Source organism: Larimichthys crocea, chromosome XXIV, assembly GCF_000972845.2.
Source record: "Larimichthys crocea isolate SSNF chromosome XXIV, L_crocea_2.0, whole genome shotgun sequence".
In the NCBI taxonomy this organism is placed as follows: domain Eukaryota; kingdom Metazoa; phylum Chordata; class Actinopteri; family Sciaenidae; genus Larimichthys; species Larimichthys crocea.
This window is the reverse complement of record NC_040034.1, coordinates 3,936,827-3,954,153: the sequence shown is the minus strand read 5'-3', so window position 1 is coordinate 3,954,153 and position 17,327 is coordinate 3,936,827. Positions and strand designations below refer to the sequence as shown.

The window sequence follows — 17,327 nt, the reverse complement described above, 5'->3', positions numbered from 1 at the left end:
ATTATTTATACTGTTATTAACAATAACTACCACCATACCATCAGTACTATTACCATTATCATCAATCCATCTTGCCACTTATCTACCTGTTTATCCTGATTTGTTTCTACTCATATATATATATATATATATTATATATAATATATATATTATATATATATATATATTTTTTATTAGAACTTGCTTCACAAACAAAGGTAGCATACAAATCATTACAAAAACATTTCACATGTATATTCTACACCAGGGGGAGAAAGAGCTTACAGTAGTATATTTAATGTTCACAAATATTAACCGTTTTAAGATCACTGTGAAAGGCAACAAAGGGTGGTTTTCTTCGAGTAAATTTACATTTATGAATATGAAATTTCGCCATCAGTATGATGACATTGATAATAAATGTTTCGTTTATTTTTTCTCTATTTTTGTTAAGGTCAAAGAGCCCACATAGTACATCCCTCCAAAAACAATTTAAAATCTTTTTTGGCAATAAAGTTACAGATATCAATCCACAGACTCTGGACAAAGGGGCAGTTCCAGAATAAACGAGTAACTGTTTCAACATGGACATTTTAAAACATTGCAAACCCTCAGTTTTAATTTGAAATCCGGCTCCCAGCGGAAGCCGCCGCCGTGTCCGTTAGCTTGCCGCCGTCAGTAAAGCTCCGTGAGCCGCAGACAGGCAGAACTCCGCAGAACGTTCGAGAGGTAAGCTGCGAAACTTCTCCACCATGGGTCTCCACCTCCGTGTCCCGACGAGGACCCAACAACCGGGCCCGGTATCCCACACGGAGAGTGTGGCTAACTAACCGGAGACGTTAAAGAACACGTCATCTTTAATCACGTCATCTTCGACACGGAGCTCGAGCTAACGGCTAAAACCGGGCTGCGACTATTTCCCGGAGCGGGAACGTTTTTAATGTAACGGCCGAGTCAGAGCGTTTATTTGTATGTAACTTAAGGACAGCGACACTTTTATGAACGTTTATAATTATTGGTAAATGTGTGTATCCGTTGATGAAACACGTGTAATAGCTCCGTTAGCTGCTCGGTGGTTACATAACGTAGCTTTTATTCCTCCGCCTGTCCGTGATGAACAGCGGCTGTCACACCTGACGCTGCCGCTAACGTTAGCGCTTTTTTCTCTCCTCTCCAGCGGGTAACAATGCGCTTCTTGTCCCCCCCTAAAGGTCCCTCAAACCCGCCCAGGACGTTCCAGATAACCCCCCCTGTCTCCTCCTCTGTCTCCGAGCCTGGCACCTGCACCGTGTGGACGCTTTCGGGTGTTGCGCCGCCGCTTTGAGAGCCCTCACATCACCACGGACCCTGCTGCAGTCAATACATCACCAGCACCGGCTATCGACCACCGTTCACTGCGGCTCTTGGACGATCAGCGTTGTGTTTATGTCTTTGTTTTGCGAAAACGGTAAGTGCTGACTTATTTTAATCAGGTGTTTGACGGTGTGTGTGTGTCCCGTGCTCGTGTTTTCCGTGATCGTTATTGTGCAACATCACACGGTCCGTGTGTCAAAATGGCGCCTCCCAGTCGCCTCACTCGTGTGTCTGTGACGCACTCTGCACCAAGCCGAGCTAAGCTAAGCTAGCCCGCTGCTGGAATTAGACTCGACCCTCTGCCCTCATGAAACCCCTCCACCCACACCTCCGGTCACCTCAGGCCGGGAATCGAACCCGCAGCACGGACACACAGCGGCCGCCCGGAGGTTAAAGCCGTCAGCTGTTCGGCAGCTGCCTGGCCTCCCTGATTCTGACCCAATAACAAGAGCAGGCCTCATGTGACTAAAGCCAGAGGCCTCATGTCACAAAAGGCTCCAACAAAACCGTTTCTGGACCTGTGTGTCAGCACAAAGCAGAGTTTGGATCTGCCCAGCCTGCGGATCGCACACACTGTTGGTTTACTCACATGTTTTTCATTTAGACTGTGTCAGAGTTCAGTCTTAGTCACTTTTACTCAACTTTATCTATAAAGCCCTTTTTTAAAAACCGCCACGGCTGACACAAAGTGCTGTACATAAAATAAAAGACATAAAACATAAGAACAATAATAAACAATATTAAAATTATAATGAAACAAAGACAGAGTCTCATGCTGGGTTAAAAGCCAAGGATTAAAAATGGGTCTTCAGACGCGTTTTAAAGTCTTTCACAAATCATTTCTGTTATTTTAGTCGACTAAAAGTCTCAATGTTTTAGTCTTATTTATTTCAGGAATATTTTATTTGTTTATTAATTCCAGTTCACTTGTTCCACAGCGAACATGCTGATTAAATTGAATTCATCTTCAATGCAGGTTAAAGTGGTAGGTTGGTGGTATTTTTACGAGCATTTATTTCTTGCGTGACATTTTTTCTTGTTTCGTCATTTCGTCTTGTTTTTTTATTTGTCAACAAAAACGCACATTGACACGTTTTTAATCAGTGTTTTTAGAACATTGTATCGTCTCGTCATCGGCTTATCTTAGTCGAGGGAAAAAGGCTCGTTGACGAACATATTTCGTCTTGTCTGACAAAATTAACACGGATACTTTTACAGACTCAAAAAAAATTGCAATACTTGAAACTGAATTTGCACTGTACAGCTGTTTAGATAGATAGAATCTATCGAACGAAGTGCTGTACATAAAATACAAGACATAAAACATAAGAACAATATAAAAACAATAATAAACAATATTAAAATAATAATGAAACAAAAACAGAGTCTCATGCTGGGTTAAAAGCCGAGGAATAAAAATGGGTCTTCAGACGCGTCTTAAAGTCTTTCACAAATCATTTCTGTTATTTTAGTCGACTAAAAGTCTCAAAGTTTTAGTCTTTTTCTATTTTATTTCAGGAATATTTTATTTATTAATTCCAGTTCACTTGTTCCACAGTGAACATATTGATTAAATGTCTTGATTGAATTGAATTCATCTTCAATGAAGGTTAATGTGCCTTTTCAGGTTGGTGGTATTTTTACCAGCGTTTATTTCTTGCGTGACATTTTCGTCTCGTTTTTTTATTCGTCAACAAAAACGCACATTGGCACGTTTGTTTTTCGTCACTGTTTTTAGAACATTGTATCATCTCGTCTTAGTCAAGGGAAAAAGGCTCGTTGACGAAATTAACTGATACTTTTACAGACTCAAAAAAAAAATTGCGATACTTGAAACTGAATTTGCACTGTACAGCTGTTTAGGTAGATAGATCTATGGAATAAAAAATACAAAGAACAAACTTTACATAATAAAATATCAAAATGGCAATAGTAAATAAAATATATTGTACAAAAGTGTATACAGCAAATTGGCAGTGTTGATTTAGTGCAAAGTAGTTACATATTTCATTTTTATATAGACCTGATAATTCTGTTTATAATGTTCATTCCAATATTGCCATATTTATACTATTTATATCTCCAGACTTGCGTCTGTCTTTTCTATTCTCAGATGTCTTTTAGCTTGTGTATAATTTTATATTTTTACATCTTCACTTATTTTATATTTCATGTTTAGTGCTGTTTGCACTGATCTGTATGTCCTGTACATACAGCAGCATTGACAATAAAGTTAAACTTGATATTTGCTGGATTTTTTTTATTTCAGTCAGCAGTATTTGCTGAGTGCAGCAGCCGTTTCATCGCTGTAATCTATCTGATGCCGTTATTTATTCACAAACTTGTTTATGTTGAGAAATCATTTCTATATAAGGGACTGCAGCGTCCCTCGGATGTCCCCTGTAGTCTGGTCTGGCTCGTCACTCAAGAACCGTCGTGTTTTATTATGTTTTTGTGAATCGTGGGCTCCATCACGAGTTCAAGAGCACTTTCATTGACAAAATGAGTTATGTAATCAACCTACAACTACCAATTATTTTCATTATGATTAATCTGCTCAGTATGTTGGTTCATAAAGTCTCAGACGATAAAAAAAAATCTCCCACAGCTTTAATCGGCATCTTTGAAATTGTTTAATTTGTTTCACCGGCAGCTTAAAACCACAAATATTGAGTTTGCAGTCATAAAACCAAGATGGTCGTTTTTTTTTTAATCGATTCTGCTTTAATAAAAGAAATTCATCTTTAAAGTATTTCAACAAACCACCGTCATAATGTGTGTTCAGGCACGTTGTCTAGATCTTGAAGCTTCTGTGAATCTGTTAATTTTCTTCGTTAAATATCGATTCTTTGTTTTTTCTTTCAGAGCTGTTGCGCAGCCGTTGGAACCTGTGTGGTGGAAATCTAGCCTTCAAGCAAGGAGCTTGCGGCCACAGCGGCACAGCGTTTTTCATGTCAGAGACCGAGCGCGCTTGCAGTCGTTTATGTCATCCCCTCTTTTCCAGACAGAAGATCCCGAAAAATCCCCAACCAAGATCCTTTTATCTTACTGATAGTGCTAACACCCAGCCAAAATGTCTGTCAACGTCAACCGCAGCGTGTCAGACCAGTTCTACCGCTACAAGATGCCCCGTCTGATTGCCAAGGTAACGGCTCGGCTCGCCGTCGTGGGTTTTTATGTTCTCGCCAAATTAAAGTTACCAGAAAAGATTTCGATCCAAAGTAACCGCTCTGTGTTCGTCTGTTTTTATCTCGTTCAGGTTGAAGGCAAAGGGAATGGAATCAAGACGGTCATTGTCAACATGGTTGATGTTGCAAAGGCACTCAACAGGCCTCCAACATGTAAGTATGATCCTCTGTTTGTCCTGTTCCAGCCGCTTGGCTGCCGTTACACCAAGCCCTGTGGAAAAGTCAATATGTACCGAGAGATCAGCGCACACTAAAATCTATTTTGGACGATGACACCTAACTTATTAATCCTGAAGGAAATACTTCTGTCAGAGGCGACTCTGAAATGAGTCACAGAAGAATAAAAACTATAAAACATCGCGTATAAGCAGTAAATGCAGACACCACCGCCTGTAGACTATATAACAATACATGTGCAGTAAAGTAAGTCGGCTAAAAGTCAAGTCGTTTCAACAATGATCTTTTTTTCAAGGCAAACGGCCAAAATAAAACTGCTTCGTCATGAGACCTGATGTCATTTGATAGTTGTGATACGTGCAGGTTTTATTGATTCATTGGATCCTGAAGCAGAGACAGAGGATAAAGCACCGTTTACCCGGAGCTTCAATCAATGTTTTAAAGAGGCTAACCGCTGATTTCATCTTCTCCGCAGACCCGACCAAGTTTTTTGGTTGTGAACTCGGTGCTCAGACCCAGTTTGATACCAAAAACGACCGTTACATCGTCAACGGATCCCACGAGGCGAACAAGCTGCAGGACATGCTCGATGGGTTCATCAGAAAATTTGTGCTGTGTCCCGAGTGTGACAACCCTGAAACTGATCTGGTAAATACTCGACCAAGTTTAAGAAGCACAATCTGATGACTGAAGGTTTCAGTACTGATGCACAGATGTCTGTTTCTTTCTTCCAGCATGTCAATCCCAAGAAACAAACCATTGGCAACTCCTGTAAGGCCTGTGGATACCGCGGCATGCTAGACACCAGACACAAACTCTGCACGTTCATCCTCAAAAACCCACCAGGTGACATTTTTATCTCTGCGCCTTGCAGTGTAGACGGACCGGCTCCCTCTGGGCTGAACCTGACGGGAACGTGTAGATTTAATAACCGCTTTGCTTCTCCGATAACAGAGAGCACCGAGAGTGGATCCGCATCTGTGAAGAAAGAGAAGGAGAAGAAGAACCGCAAGAAGGACAAGGAGAACGGGTCTGGCAGCGGAGAGGCTGGAAACCAGGACAACTTCGATGCTCCTCAGGCTGTGGTGGGTTGAGTCTCTTTTAGGAGCTACGTCTCCACTGGTGTGAGAGTCAGACAGAACACACACACACACACACACACACACACACACACACGTGCACGCGCGCGCGCACACACACACACACACACACACACACACACACACACACTCTGACACTTTGCTCACTGTTGGAACTTGAAGGAAACGTTCTGCTGTCTTGTGCTCGCTGAGTTCAACGTCCCTGTGAGCAGCGGACAGTGAACTCGTCACTGAAACGCAGATCGGCTCAGTCCAGTCCTGCTGAGTCTTTTTTAGACCGTATGCTGAACTTCCTTAAAGCTAGTCCTCCACCTACACATGACTCATTCATACTCGCGTTTCATCAGGAAGAAGCAAATCAAACGCTTGAAAGTCAAACAAACGGCTGAAACGTCAGCACTTCTGCTCATATATCACAACCTCCCTTTCATTCTGTCTGACCTCCGTGTGCGTCTGCTTGTCAGGACGGAGACGACGACGATGAGGACTGGGCAGAGGAAACTACAGCGGAGGCGCAGAGGCGGCGAATGGAGGAGATCAGCGACCATGCCAAGAACCTCACGCTCAGCGACGACCTGGAGAAACCTCTGGAAGAGAGGGTCAACCTGTTCTACAACTTTGTGAAAGTAAGGACTCATGAGTGGATTCAGTGTGATTCAGCTTCCTCTTCATGTCCACTGACGTCACTGTGATGATGCAGACGTTACGTCTAACCACTTGAAAATGAGAAAAGGAAACATCTGTAAGGTGGAAAAGGAAGTTTTGAACTTTGGGGGGTGTGTTCATGCATGTTTCTATTCGCAGCATAAGAAGGAGAGTGGAACCATCGACGGAGCCGATAAGGAGATCTTGGCTGAGGCGGAGCGTCTGGACGTGAAGGCCATGGGCCCCCTCATCCTCAGCGAGCTGCTCTTCAACGAAAACATCCGTGACCAGATCAAGAAGTACAAACGCCACTTCCTGCGGGTACGTCCACTGATGCGTGGCTGCAGTTGGCATTTGACGAAAACTGAAACTTTGACGCTCACGTTGCTCTTCATCTGATTTCTCCTCAGTTCTGCCACAACAACAAGAAGGCCCAGAAGTATCTGCTGGGAGGCTTCGAGTGCGTCGTGAAGCTGCATCAGGTCCAGCTGCTGTCTCGCGTTCCCATCATCCTCAAGGACCTTTACGACGCAGACCTTCTGGAGGAAGACGTCATCTTCGCCTGGGCAGAGAAGGTCGGTGTGCGAGGAGGGATTCATGTCCAAGTCACACTTTAAATATTAAACAACAGAGCTTAAGTAATATTTGAATCAACTTAAACTGTCAGAGCAGAACCATCATTTGTTTTTATGCTAATGTCATATTTATCAACAAATATATGCAGAGAAAAAAAATCAAATATTGACCCTGGCTTCCAGAAAAACGTCTTCGAATGAAAATGAGTGATGTCACCTGTTGCTATGTGACACATGTTAAACTGCTTATTGTCACATGATCTCGTCATTTGAGTGGTCAGCTGGTTTCACATGCACACTTCCTGTGAAGTTCAGGCCGAGGTGTTCGTTAAATCAGGTCGTCTGTGTTTAATCAGCTGTTCTTGTCCGCCAGGTTTCCAAGAAGTACGTCTCTAAGGAACTTGCCAAAGAGATCCACGCCAAGGCCGCTCCCTTTGTCAAATGGCTGAAGGAGGCAGAGGAGGAGAGCGAGGGCAGCGAGGAAGAGGAGGTGGAGGAAGACGAGAACGTGGAGGTAACGGACGGACTTTAAATCACTGACTCTTCTTAACGTGCAAATATCCAAAGCAGAAGTCCGCACTCACTGTTTGATCAGTACTGAAACTGTCTGCAGCCACCGGCTGTCGTCTCTGTGGATCATGTAAATGTGTTTTCTGTCCTCAGGTCGTGTACTCGTCCTCTGTCGACAAGCTCAAAGTGGAGACTGTGAAACCAGACACGCCTGAAAAAGAAGAGGACGACATTGACATTGATGCGATCTGAGACTCGGACGACGATGATGATGCTTTTCTTGTGTTGTGGCTTGGACTCACGATGTTCCACCTTAAACGGCTCGGCTGGCCTGTCCCATCCTCTACTCACCCTCCTCCTCCTCCCGCCCTACGAACCCTCCTCTGCTTCGTGGCATGACTTAACATAGCGCTTTACTTGCTGCACATTAACTCTGTAATTTTGAGATGTATTCAGTTGATGAAATGAAGTCGCTTTGGGGATTTTAATCACGGGGTGTTTGGGGATCAGTTTGACTGCACACTTCTTTTTTTTTTGGTCCCTGTATTTTTCCAGTTCAATAAAGAATGAATGTTTTGCTATCCACCACACTCGATGGTTTGTGCTGTGTGACGATCACGTGACGACACAATGAGCAGGTTTCACTGTCTGAACTTTCTGAATGAAGAAACCTGCAGGCTGAACTCAGACAGACGGGTCAGATTTCGACTTTTGACTTCTGTGACACTAAAGTTTTAGACTTTAAGATCTGTTGTGGTGACGGCTTTGTCACTCTGCTAATCACAACAGCTGTGTTCCAAATACGCAGCTGTTAAGTTTTTTAAATACTCAGATTCAGACGGTTTAATTATTCAAGATCAGATTTAATTGATCAGATTATTTTTTCCATTAACAGGATTGATTGATTCTGACCTGTGGCTCTGCTGCATGTCCCCTCTCACTCTTCAACTGTCGCTGCTAATAAAACCCAAAAGAACTCCGTTACCCAGAATTCAGAGTGACACTTTCAGTGTTTTTGTGGCACCAACCATAGACATATAAACATAGACATATAAACATAGACATATATACGGAGCCCCTAAAGGGACATGGTGAAAGAAAAAAAAATGGAAGTGTTTCTGGTGCGCACCAGAAACTTTCTCGTGCGCACCAGAAACTTGCCCACTAAAAAGTTTCTGGTGCGCACGAGAAAGTTTCAAGTGCGCACGGGAAAGTTTCTGGTGAGCACGAGAAAGTTTCTGGTGCGCACAAGAAAGTTTCTGGTGCGCACGAGAAAGTTTCTGGTGCGCACGAGAAACCCTCATGAGTTCAGGAGCACTTTCATTGACCAATTTATGTAATCAACCTACAAACTACCAATTTTTCATTATGATTTAATCTGCTCAGTCATGTTGGTTCATAAAGTCTCAGACGATAAAAACAAAAATCTCCCACAGCTTGAATCGGCGAATCTTTGAAATTGTTTAATTTGTTTCCCAGCAGCATTTAAAACCAACCAAATTTGAGTTTTGCAGTCATAAAACCAAGCCGGTCGTTATAGCCTAGCAGTGAGTTTGTTTTTTTTTTTAATCGCTCTGCTAATAAAAGAAAATTCATCGTAAAGTATTATTTCAACAAACCACCGTCATATCATGTGTGTTCAGGACCTGTCTAGATCTTGAAGCTTCTGTGAATCTGTTACTTTTCTTTCGTTAAATATCGGATTCTTGTTTTTTCTTTCAGAGCTGTTGCGCACGCCGTTGGAACCTCGGTGGTGGAAATCTGCCTTCAAGCAAGGAGCCTTGCGGCCACAGCGGCACGCGTTTTCATGTCAGAGACCGAGCGCGCTTGCAGTCGTTTATGTTCCATGCCCCTCTTTTCCAGACAGAAGATCCCGAAAAATCCCCAACCAGATCCTTTTATCTTACGGATAGTGCTAACACCCAGCCAAAATGTCTGTCAACGTCAACCGCAGCGTGTCAGACCAGTCTACGCTACACAGATGCCCCGTCTGATTGCCAAGGTACAGGCTCCGGCCGCCGTGGGTTTTTATTGTTCTCTCGCCAAATTAAAGTTTTTCGATGCAAAGTAAACCGCTCTGTGTTTCGTCTGTTTTAATCTCGTTCAGGTTGAAGGCAAAGGGAATGGAATCAAGACGGTCATTGTCAACATGGTTGATGTTTGCAAGGCACTAACAGGCCTCCAACATGTAAGTATGATCCTCTGTTTGTGCCCTGTTCCAGCCGCTTGGCTGCTGTTACACAGCCCTGTGGAAAAGTCAATATGTACCGAGAAGATCGCGCACACTAAACATCTATTTTGGACGATGACACCTAACTTATTATCCTGAAGGAACTACTTCTGTCAGAGGCGACTCTGAATGAGTCACAGAAGAATAAAAACTATAAAACATCACGTATAAGCAGTAAATGCAGACCCCACCCGCCTGTAGACATATAACAATACATGGTGCAGTAAGCAAGTCGGCTAAAAGTCAAGTCGTTTCAACAATGATCTTTTTTTCAAGTGCAAACGGCCAAAATAAAACTGCTTCGTATGAGACCTGATGTCATTTAATAGTTGTGATACGTGGCAGGTTTTATTGATTCATTGGATCCTGAAGCAGAGAGGAGGATAAAGCACCATTTACACCGGAGCTTCAATCAATGTTTTAAAGAGGCTAACCGCTGATTTTCATCTGTCTCCACAGACCCCCGACCAAGTTTTTGGTTGTGAACTCGGTGCTCAGACCAGTTTGATACAAAAACGACCGTACAAAACATCGCACACGGATCCCACGGGCGAACAAGCTGCAGGACATGCTCGATGGGTTCATCAGAAAATTGTGCTGTGTCCCGAGTGTGACAACCCTGAAACTGATCTGTGTAAATACTCGACCAAGTTTAAGAAGCACAATCTGATGACTGAAGGTTCAGTATTGATGACACAGATGTCTGTTTCTTTCTTCCAGCATGTCAATCCCAAGAAACAAACCATTGGCAACTCCTGTAAGGCCTGTGGATACCGCGGCAATGCTAGACACCAGACACAAACTCTGCACGTTCCTCCCCAAAAAACCCCAGGTGACATTTTTATCTCGCGCCTTGCAGTGTAGACGGACCGGCTCCCTCTGGGCTGAACCTGACGGGAACTGTGCACGTGTAGATTTAATAACCGCTTTGCTTCTCCGATACAGAGAGCACCGAGAGTGGATCCGCATCTGTGAGAAAGAGAAGGAGAAGAAGAACCGCAAGAAGGACAAGGAGAACGGGTCTGGCAGCGAGAGGCTGGAAACCAGGACACTTCGATGTCCTCCAGGCTGTGGTGGGTTGAGTCTCTTTTAGGAAGCTATCTCCACTGGTGTGAGAGTCAGACAGCGCACGCACGCACACCACAACACCACACTCTGACACGTTGCTCACTGTCGGAACTTGAAGAAACGTTCTGCTGTCTTGTGCTCGCTGAGTTCAACGTCCCTGTGAGCAGCGGACAGTGAAACTCATCACTAAAACGCGATTGTACTCAGTCCAGTCCTGCTGAGTCTTTTTAGACCGGTGCTGAACTTCCTTAAAGCTAGTCCTCCACCTACACATGACTCACTCATGCTCACGTTTCATCAGGAAGAAGCAAATCAAAAACCAAAAGTCAAACAAACGGCTGAAACGTCAGCACTTCTCCTCATGGTATCACGGCCTCCTTTCATTTTGTCTGACCTCGTGTGCGTCTGCTTGTCGAGACGGAGACGACGACGATGAGGACTGGGCAGAGGAAAACTACGGCGGAGGCGCAGAGGCGCGAATGGAGGAGATCAGCGACCATGCCAAGAACCTCACGCTCAGCGACGACCTGGAGAAACCTCTGGAAGAGAGGGTCAACCTGTTCTACAACTTTGTGAAAGTAGGACTCATGAGCTGGATTCAGTTGATTCAGCTTCCTCTTCATGTCCACTGACGTCGCTTGATGATGTGATGATGCAGACGTTACGTCTAACCAAAAATCTGAAAAGGAAAAACATCTGTAAGGTGGAAAAGGAAGTTTTGAACTTGGGGTGTGTTCATGCATGTTTCTAGTTCGCAGCGCTAAGAAGGAGAGTGAACCATCGACGGAGCCGATAAGGAGATCTTGGGCTGAGGCGGAGCGTCTGGACGTGAAGGCCAATGGGCCCTCATCCTCAGCGAGCTGCTCTTCAACGAAAACATCCGTGACCGATCAGAAGTCCAAACGCCACTTCCTGCGGGTACGTCCACTGATGCGTGGCTGCAGTTGGCATGTTGACGAAAACTGAAACTTTGACGCTGACGTTGCTCTTCATCTGGTTTCTCCTCAGTTCTGCCACAACAACAAGAAGGCCCAGAGTATGCTGGGAGGCTTCGAGGGCGTCGTGGAAGCTGCTCAGGTCCAGCTGCTGTCTCGCGTTCCCATCATCCTCAAGGACCTTTACGACGCAGACCTGCTGGAGAAGACGTCATCTTCGCCTGGGCAGAGAAGGTCGGTGTGCGAGGAGGGATTCATGTCAAAGTCACACTTTAAATATTAAACAACAGAGCTAAGTATATTTGAATCAATTAACTGTCAGAGCAGAACCACCATTTGTTTTTATGCTAATGTCCTATTTAAAACAAAATATGCAGAGAAAAAAAAACAATATGACCCTGGCTTCCAGAAAAACGTCTTCGAATGAAAATGAGTGATGTCACCTGTTTGCTATGTGACACATGTTAAACTGCTTATTGTCACATGATCATCGTCATTTGAGTGGTCAGCTGGTTTTCACATGCACGACTTCCTGTGAAGTTCAGGCCGAGGTGTTCGTTAAATCAGGTCGTCTGTGTTTATCAGCTGTTCTTGTCCGCCCAGGTTTCCAAGAAGTACGTCTCTAAGGACTTGCCAAAAGAGATCCACGCCAAGGCCCGCTCCCTTTGTCAATGGGCTGAAGGAGGCAGGGAGGAGAGCGCGGGCAGCGAGGAAGAGGAGGTGGAGGAAGAACGAGAACGTGGAGGTAACGGAGGACTTTAAATCATGACTCTTCTTTAACGTAGCAATATCCAAAGCAGAAGTGCCGCACTCACTGTTTGATCAGTACTGAAACTGTCCTGCAGCCACCGGCTGTCGTCTCTGTGGATCATGTAAATGTGGTTTTCTGTCCTCAGGTCGTGTACTCGTCCTCTGTTCGACAAGCTCAAAGTGGAGACTGTGAAACCAGACACGCCTGAAACAAGAAGAGGACGACACTTGACATTGATGCGATCTGAACTCGGACGACGATGATGATGCTTTTCTTGTGTTGTGGCTTGGACTCACGATGTTCCACCTTAAACGGCTCGGCTGCCTCTCCCATCCTTTACTCACCCTCCTCCCTCCTCCCGCCCTAAACGTAACCCTCCTCTGCTTCGTGGTCATGACTTAACATAGCGCTTTACTTGCTGCACATTATTACTCTGTAATTTTGAGATGTATTCAGTTGATGAAATGAAGTCGCTTTGGGGTTTTTAATCAGGGGTGTTTGGGGGATGCAGTTTGACTTGCACACTTCTTTTTTTTTTTTTTTTTTTTTTTTGGTCCCTGTATTTCCAGTTCAATAAAGAATGAATGTTTTGCGTATCCACCAAACTCGATGGTTTGGTGTGTGACGATCACGTGACGACACAATGAGCGGGTTTCACTGTCTGAACTTTCTGAATGAAGAAACCTGCAGCAGTGACGACGGCTGCAGGCGACTCAGACAGACGGGTCAGATTTTCGACTTTTGACTTCTGTGACACTAAAGTTTTAGACTTTAGATCTGTTTGTGGTGACGGCTTTGTCACTCTGCTAATCACAACAGCTGTATTTCAAATACGCAGCTGTTAAGTTTTTAAATACTCAGATTCAGACGGTTTAATTTTTAAGATCAGATTTAATTGATCAGATTATTTTTTCCATTAACAGGATTGATTGATTCTGACCTGTGGCTCTGCTGCATGTCCCCTCTCACTCTTCAACTGTCACTGCTAATAAAACCCAAAAGAAACTCCGTTACCCAGAATTCAGAGTGACACTTTCAGTGTTTTTGTGGCACCAAACCATAGACCATATTACATAGCACATTAATGACATATATACATAGACATATATACACAGACATATATACAGACCAGACCGCCGCATTGAGCGCTGAATCGTATACACTCCATTCACCCATCAAACACACACTATATCTGGGAAACAAACAGCACCAGAAACAACGTATGTAACGTTTAAAGTGATATTATAAATGTTTACTCCTTATGTAAGCACCAAACCAACGTATGTATTTTTCTAATGCTGGTGTTTACAGCACTAATGTGTGTAACACTGTTACTGTGATGATAAATATGAAATTTTATATTTAAACTTTAAATCTGTGTCTATAATAACCAATCCTGAAATGTAGAGTGACATGAGGTTTTCTGAATAAAGAGCACAACGTGTACATACACACATCACACAACACACATATATATCATATTATATATATATATTGTGTGGTGTGTGCTCTTTATTCAAGAAAACCCTCATGTCACATCTACATTTCAGGATCTGTTATTTAGACACAGATTAAATGTAATATAAATATTTCATATTTATCATCCCCACAGTAACAGTGTTACACACATGTAGTAGGCTGTAACACTCAGCATTAGAAAAATACATACGTTGGTTTGGTGCTTACATAAGGAGTAAACATTTATAATCATCACTTTTACAAAGTTCATACGTTGTTTTTGGTGCCTGTTTGTTTCCCAGATATAGTTAGTGGTGTGTGGAATGGGTGTATAAGAGACATTAACTGAAGACTTTGTAGAAAGGCGTTATGAAGTTCAGTCCATTCCTCCTGTTGATTAGTTTACGGGAAGATCTGCCACAATCAATATGGCGGCGCCGTTTTACGTACGATCAGCGCTCAATGCGGGGCGCTATGTATATTAGTCTGTGTATATATGTCTGTGTTATATGTCTGTGTATAATTATTGTCTATGATATATATGTCTATGTATATATGTTTATGTATATATGGTCATTGTTTATATGTCTATGAATATGATTATTAGCTTAATATGTCTAGGTATATGATTCTGGCTCAATAATGTCCTATGGTATATGATGTCCTGTGTATATATGTCTTGTTATATTACTTCTGTGTTTATATGTCTATGTTACTTCTATGATGGTCTGTTGTATATAGCTTGTATGTCTTTGATCAATCTGTTCTATATGGTCTATGTTTAGATATGTCTATGTATGTATATCTGTCCTATGTTAATGTAATGATATAGTTATGTATTGCTTGATTGTCTATAGATGTCTGTGTATATTGTCGTAGTGTTATATGTCTATGTATATCGTCTATGTATAATATGTCTATGTCTTAATATGGTCTATGTTTATATGTCTATGTTTTAATCTGATCGTATGCATATATATGTTATATATGTCTAGTGTATATATGTTGTGTATAATAATGTCTGTGTTAGTCTATTAAATGTCTATGTATATATGTCTATGTATCATAGTCTCTGTATATATTGTCTACGTTTATAGTCTATGTTTACTTTATATGTCTATGTATATACGTCTATGTATATATGTCTGTGTATATATGTCTGTGTATATATGTCTATGTATATATGTCTATGGCACCAACAGTCCAAACGTCAACATCATGTAACCTTTGACCTCCTCATCAGGGTCACATGGTGTGGCTGGAGCCTATCCCAGCTGACTTGGGGGTGAGAGGCGGGGTACACCATGGACAAGTCACCAGTTCATCACAGGACACACAGAGACAAACAAGCTTTCACACTCACATGGACACCTACGGACCAATTAACCTGTTCATGTCTTTGGACTGAACTGAGGTTCAACCCAAGAGCCTGCTGTGAGGCCACAGTGCTGATTATTATTATTATATATAGCAAGTTATTCAAATAATTTAAAGGAAAAACCTTATTTATTCATATAATATATAAATACATTTTGATTTATATATATAAAAAACTTATCAAAGTAGTTGCCAATTAATTTTCTGTCCCTCTGGTTAATTAACTCAATATTAAAAAGTTATCAAAGTAGTTGCCAATTAATTTTCTGTCCCTCTGGTTAATTAACTCATAATTTCAGCTGCACTTGTATAAATGGTTTGGTATTTAATTTATAACAAAAATCTGACATTTCATAAAGGCTTCATATGTAGAAATCATAGTTACTCAACAAGTACTTGAGTATATGTACTTCGTTACATTCTAGCCCAGTGAGTAAATCCACAGCTGATATTTAAGAAAGTTTTTATTCATGCAAAGTTTTTTTTTTCCGTTTAAATGAATAAAAAAAGTTTCCCTCTGAGTCCGGATCAGTTCTGCTCAGTGACGACAGTCTGCTCCGGTCCAATCAGGGTCCGACGGGACCGAGCTCAGCCGGTTTCCTCACTTCCTCCACCCGCTCAGCTGGACTCACTGACGCTGCGTTCACATACTGTCGGAGATACAACGACTAACCTTTAAACACAACAAATCTCACAACCTGACAGCAGCAGTGCGCAGATCCGGATCTGTGTGTGTGTGTGGACGTACGAGGTCATTGTTTCAGCTGTGAATGTGATGATTCAATATAGCTGCAGAGAAATTCAGAGGAAACAGGTTTTCAGTGAGGGAGGACACCCAGTGACTAACTGAGACACTCTAATTGGATTGTAGACCTCAGGAGTCCTAATTCCTCAACTCCACCCAGACAGCAGCAAAACACCCAGACACTCAGACTGTTGAACAAAAATCACTGAATCACACGTTTGAGCTTTTAATTCTGCATTTTAAACACGTATTCTGAAGTTTCCCTCCGGATCAATAAAATGTTGATCTGTCTATATTCTGCACATTTTATGTAGACATGCATGCAGTGCACTCAACCACATACTTCATGGATATAAAGTAATCTATTACAATATTTATTCCAGCACTCTTTGCACGAGTTATGTAAGCATGAACTCACATGTACAAACACACTGAACAATAAAAACATTGAAAACAACAATGAACAAACAAACAAATAAATAAAATAATAAAATAGATAAATCAGTTTAGTATATAGACCTAATGTAAACATTAGTTATAGTAGTTATATATTAAACAAAGGAAGAACACTAATCAGAGTTTATTTACATATTTAATAGTGACCAAATGTTAAGAAACTGTAATGTAATATGAAATGTAAGTCTCATTTTCTTCTTATTCTTAATCTGTTTATGTTTATGTGCAGCTCTTTTTTTTCACCTGTCACTTGCATGTCTGTTTCTGTCTTCCTGTAAATGATTCTCACATATTCAGCCAATAAATCTGATTCTGAAGTATTATTATTATTGTTATTAAACCACCTCCACATCCAGAAATGTCACAGGGACTGACACGCACCACATGCTCCCATCTTGTTTTTTTTTTACTATTCTGGACTTTAGTAGCAGGAAGATAGATAGAAGATAGATTATAGATCATCTCTTATTCTGACTTGACAGATCTTTGCACTGACCTGATCAGTCACCACTAAAGTCTATTATTGATGAGAAACACTGATCAATAACTGCTTCTGACTGACAAAGATTTGTCACAGTGTAGTCAAGAACTTTTTAACAACCTTATAAAACATTTGTTTTCAGTTTTACTCTTTATATCTATTTATTTGTGTATTTTGCTGGTTTGTTGTCGACTTTTGTTGAATTCAGAAATCAGTACTTTGAGATTATATTTGACTTGTACAGAATAAATTGATACATTTTAATCAAGAGAATAGTCAACAGAATGGCAGTGGAAGGT

At 42.0% G+C, this 17,327-nt stretch overlaps 1 protein-coding gene and 1 pseudogene across 1 annotated transcript; both read left to right on the top strand.

The window, feature by feature from the left end:
• The first annotated feature begins 585 nt into the window (after positions 1 to 585).
• LOC104932436 (eukaryotic translation initiation factor 5) lies at positions 586 to 8,117 on the top strand. Its single transcript, XM_019278018.2, has 12 exons — positions 586 to 708; positions 1,191 to 1,426; positions 4,198 to 4,477; positions 4,592 to 4,673; positions 5,173 to 5,345; positions 5,432 to 5,543; positions 5,652 to 5,782; positions 6,262 to 6,423; positions 6,602 to 6,763; positions 6,853 to 7,017; positions 7,391 to 7,531; positions 7,681 to 8,117. The coding sequence occupies exons 3-12, from the start codon at positions 4,406 to 4,408 to the stop codon at positions 7,777 to 7,779; spliced, it is 1,299 nt and encodes a 432-aa protein (XP_019133563.1). The 5' UTR covers positions 586 to 708; positions 1,191 to 1,426; positions 4,198 to 4,405; the 3' UTR covers positions 7,780 to 8,117.
• Positions 8,118 to 9,407: 1,290 nt separating this feature from the next.
• LOC113744599 (eukaryotic translation initiation factor 5-like) lies at positions 9,408 to 12,758 on the top strand (annotated as a pseudogene).
• Positions 12,759 to 17,327: the final 4,569 nt, after the last annotated feature.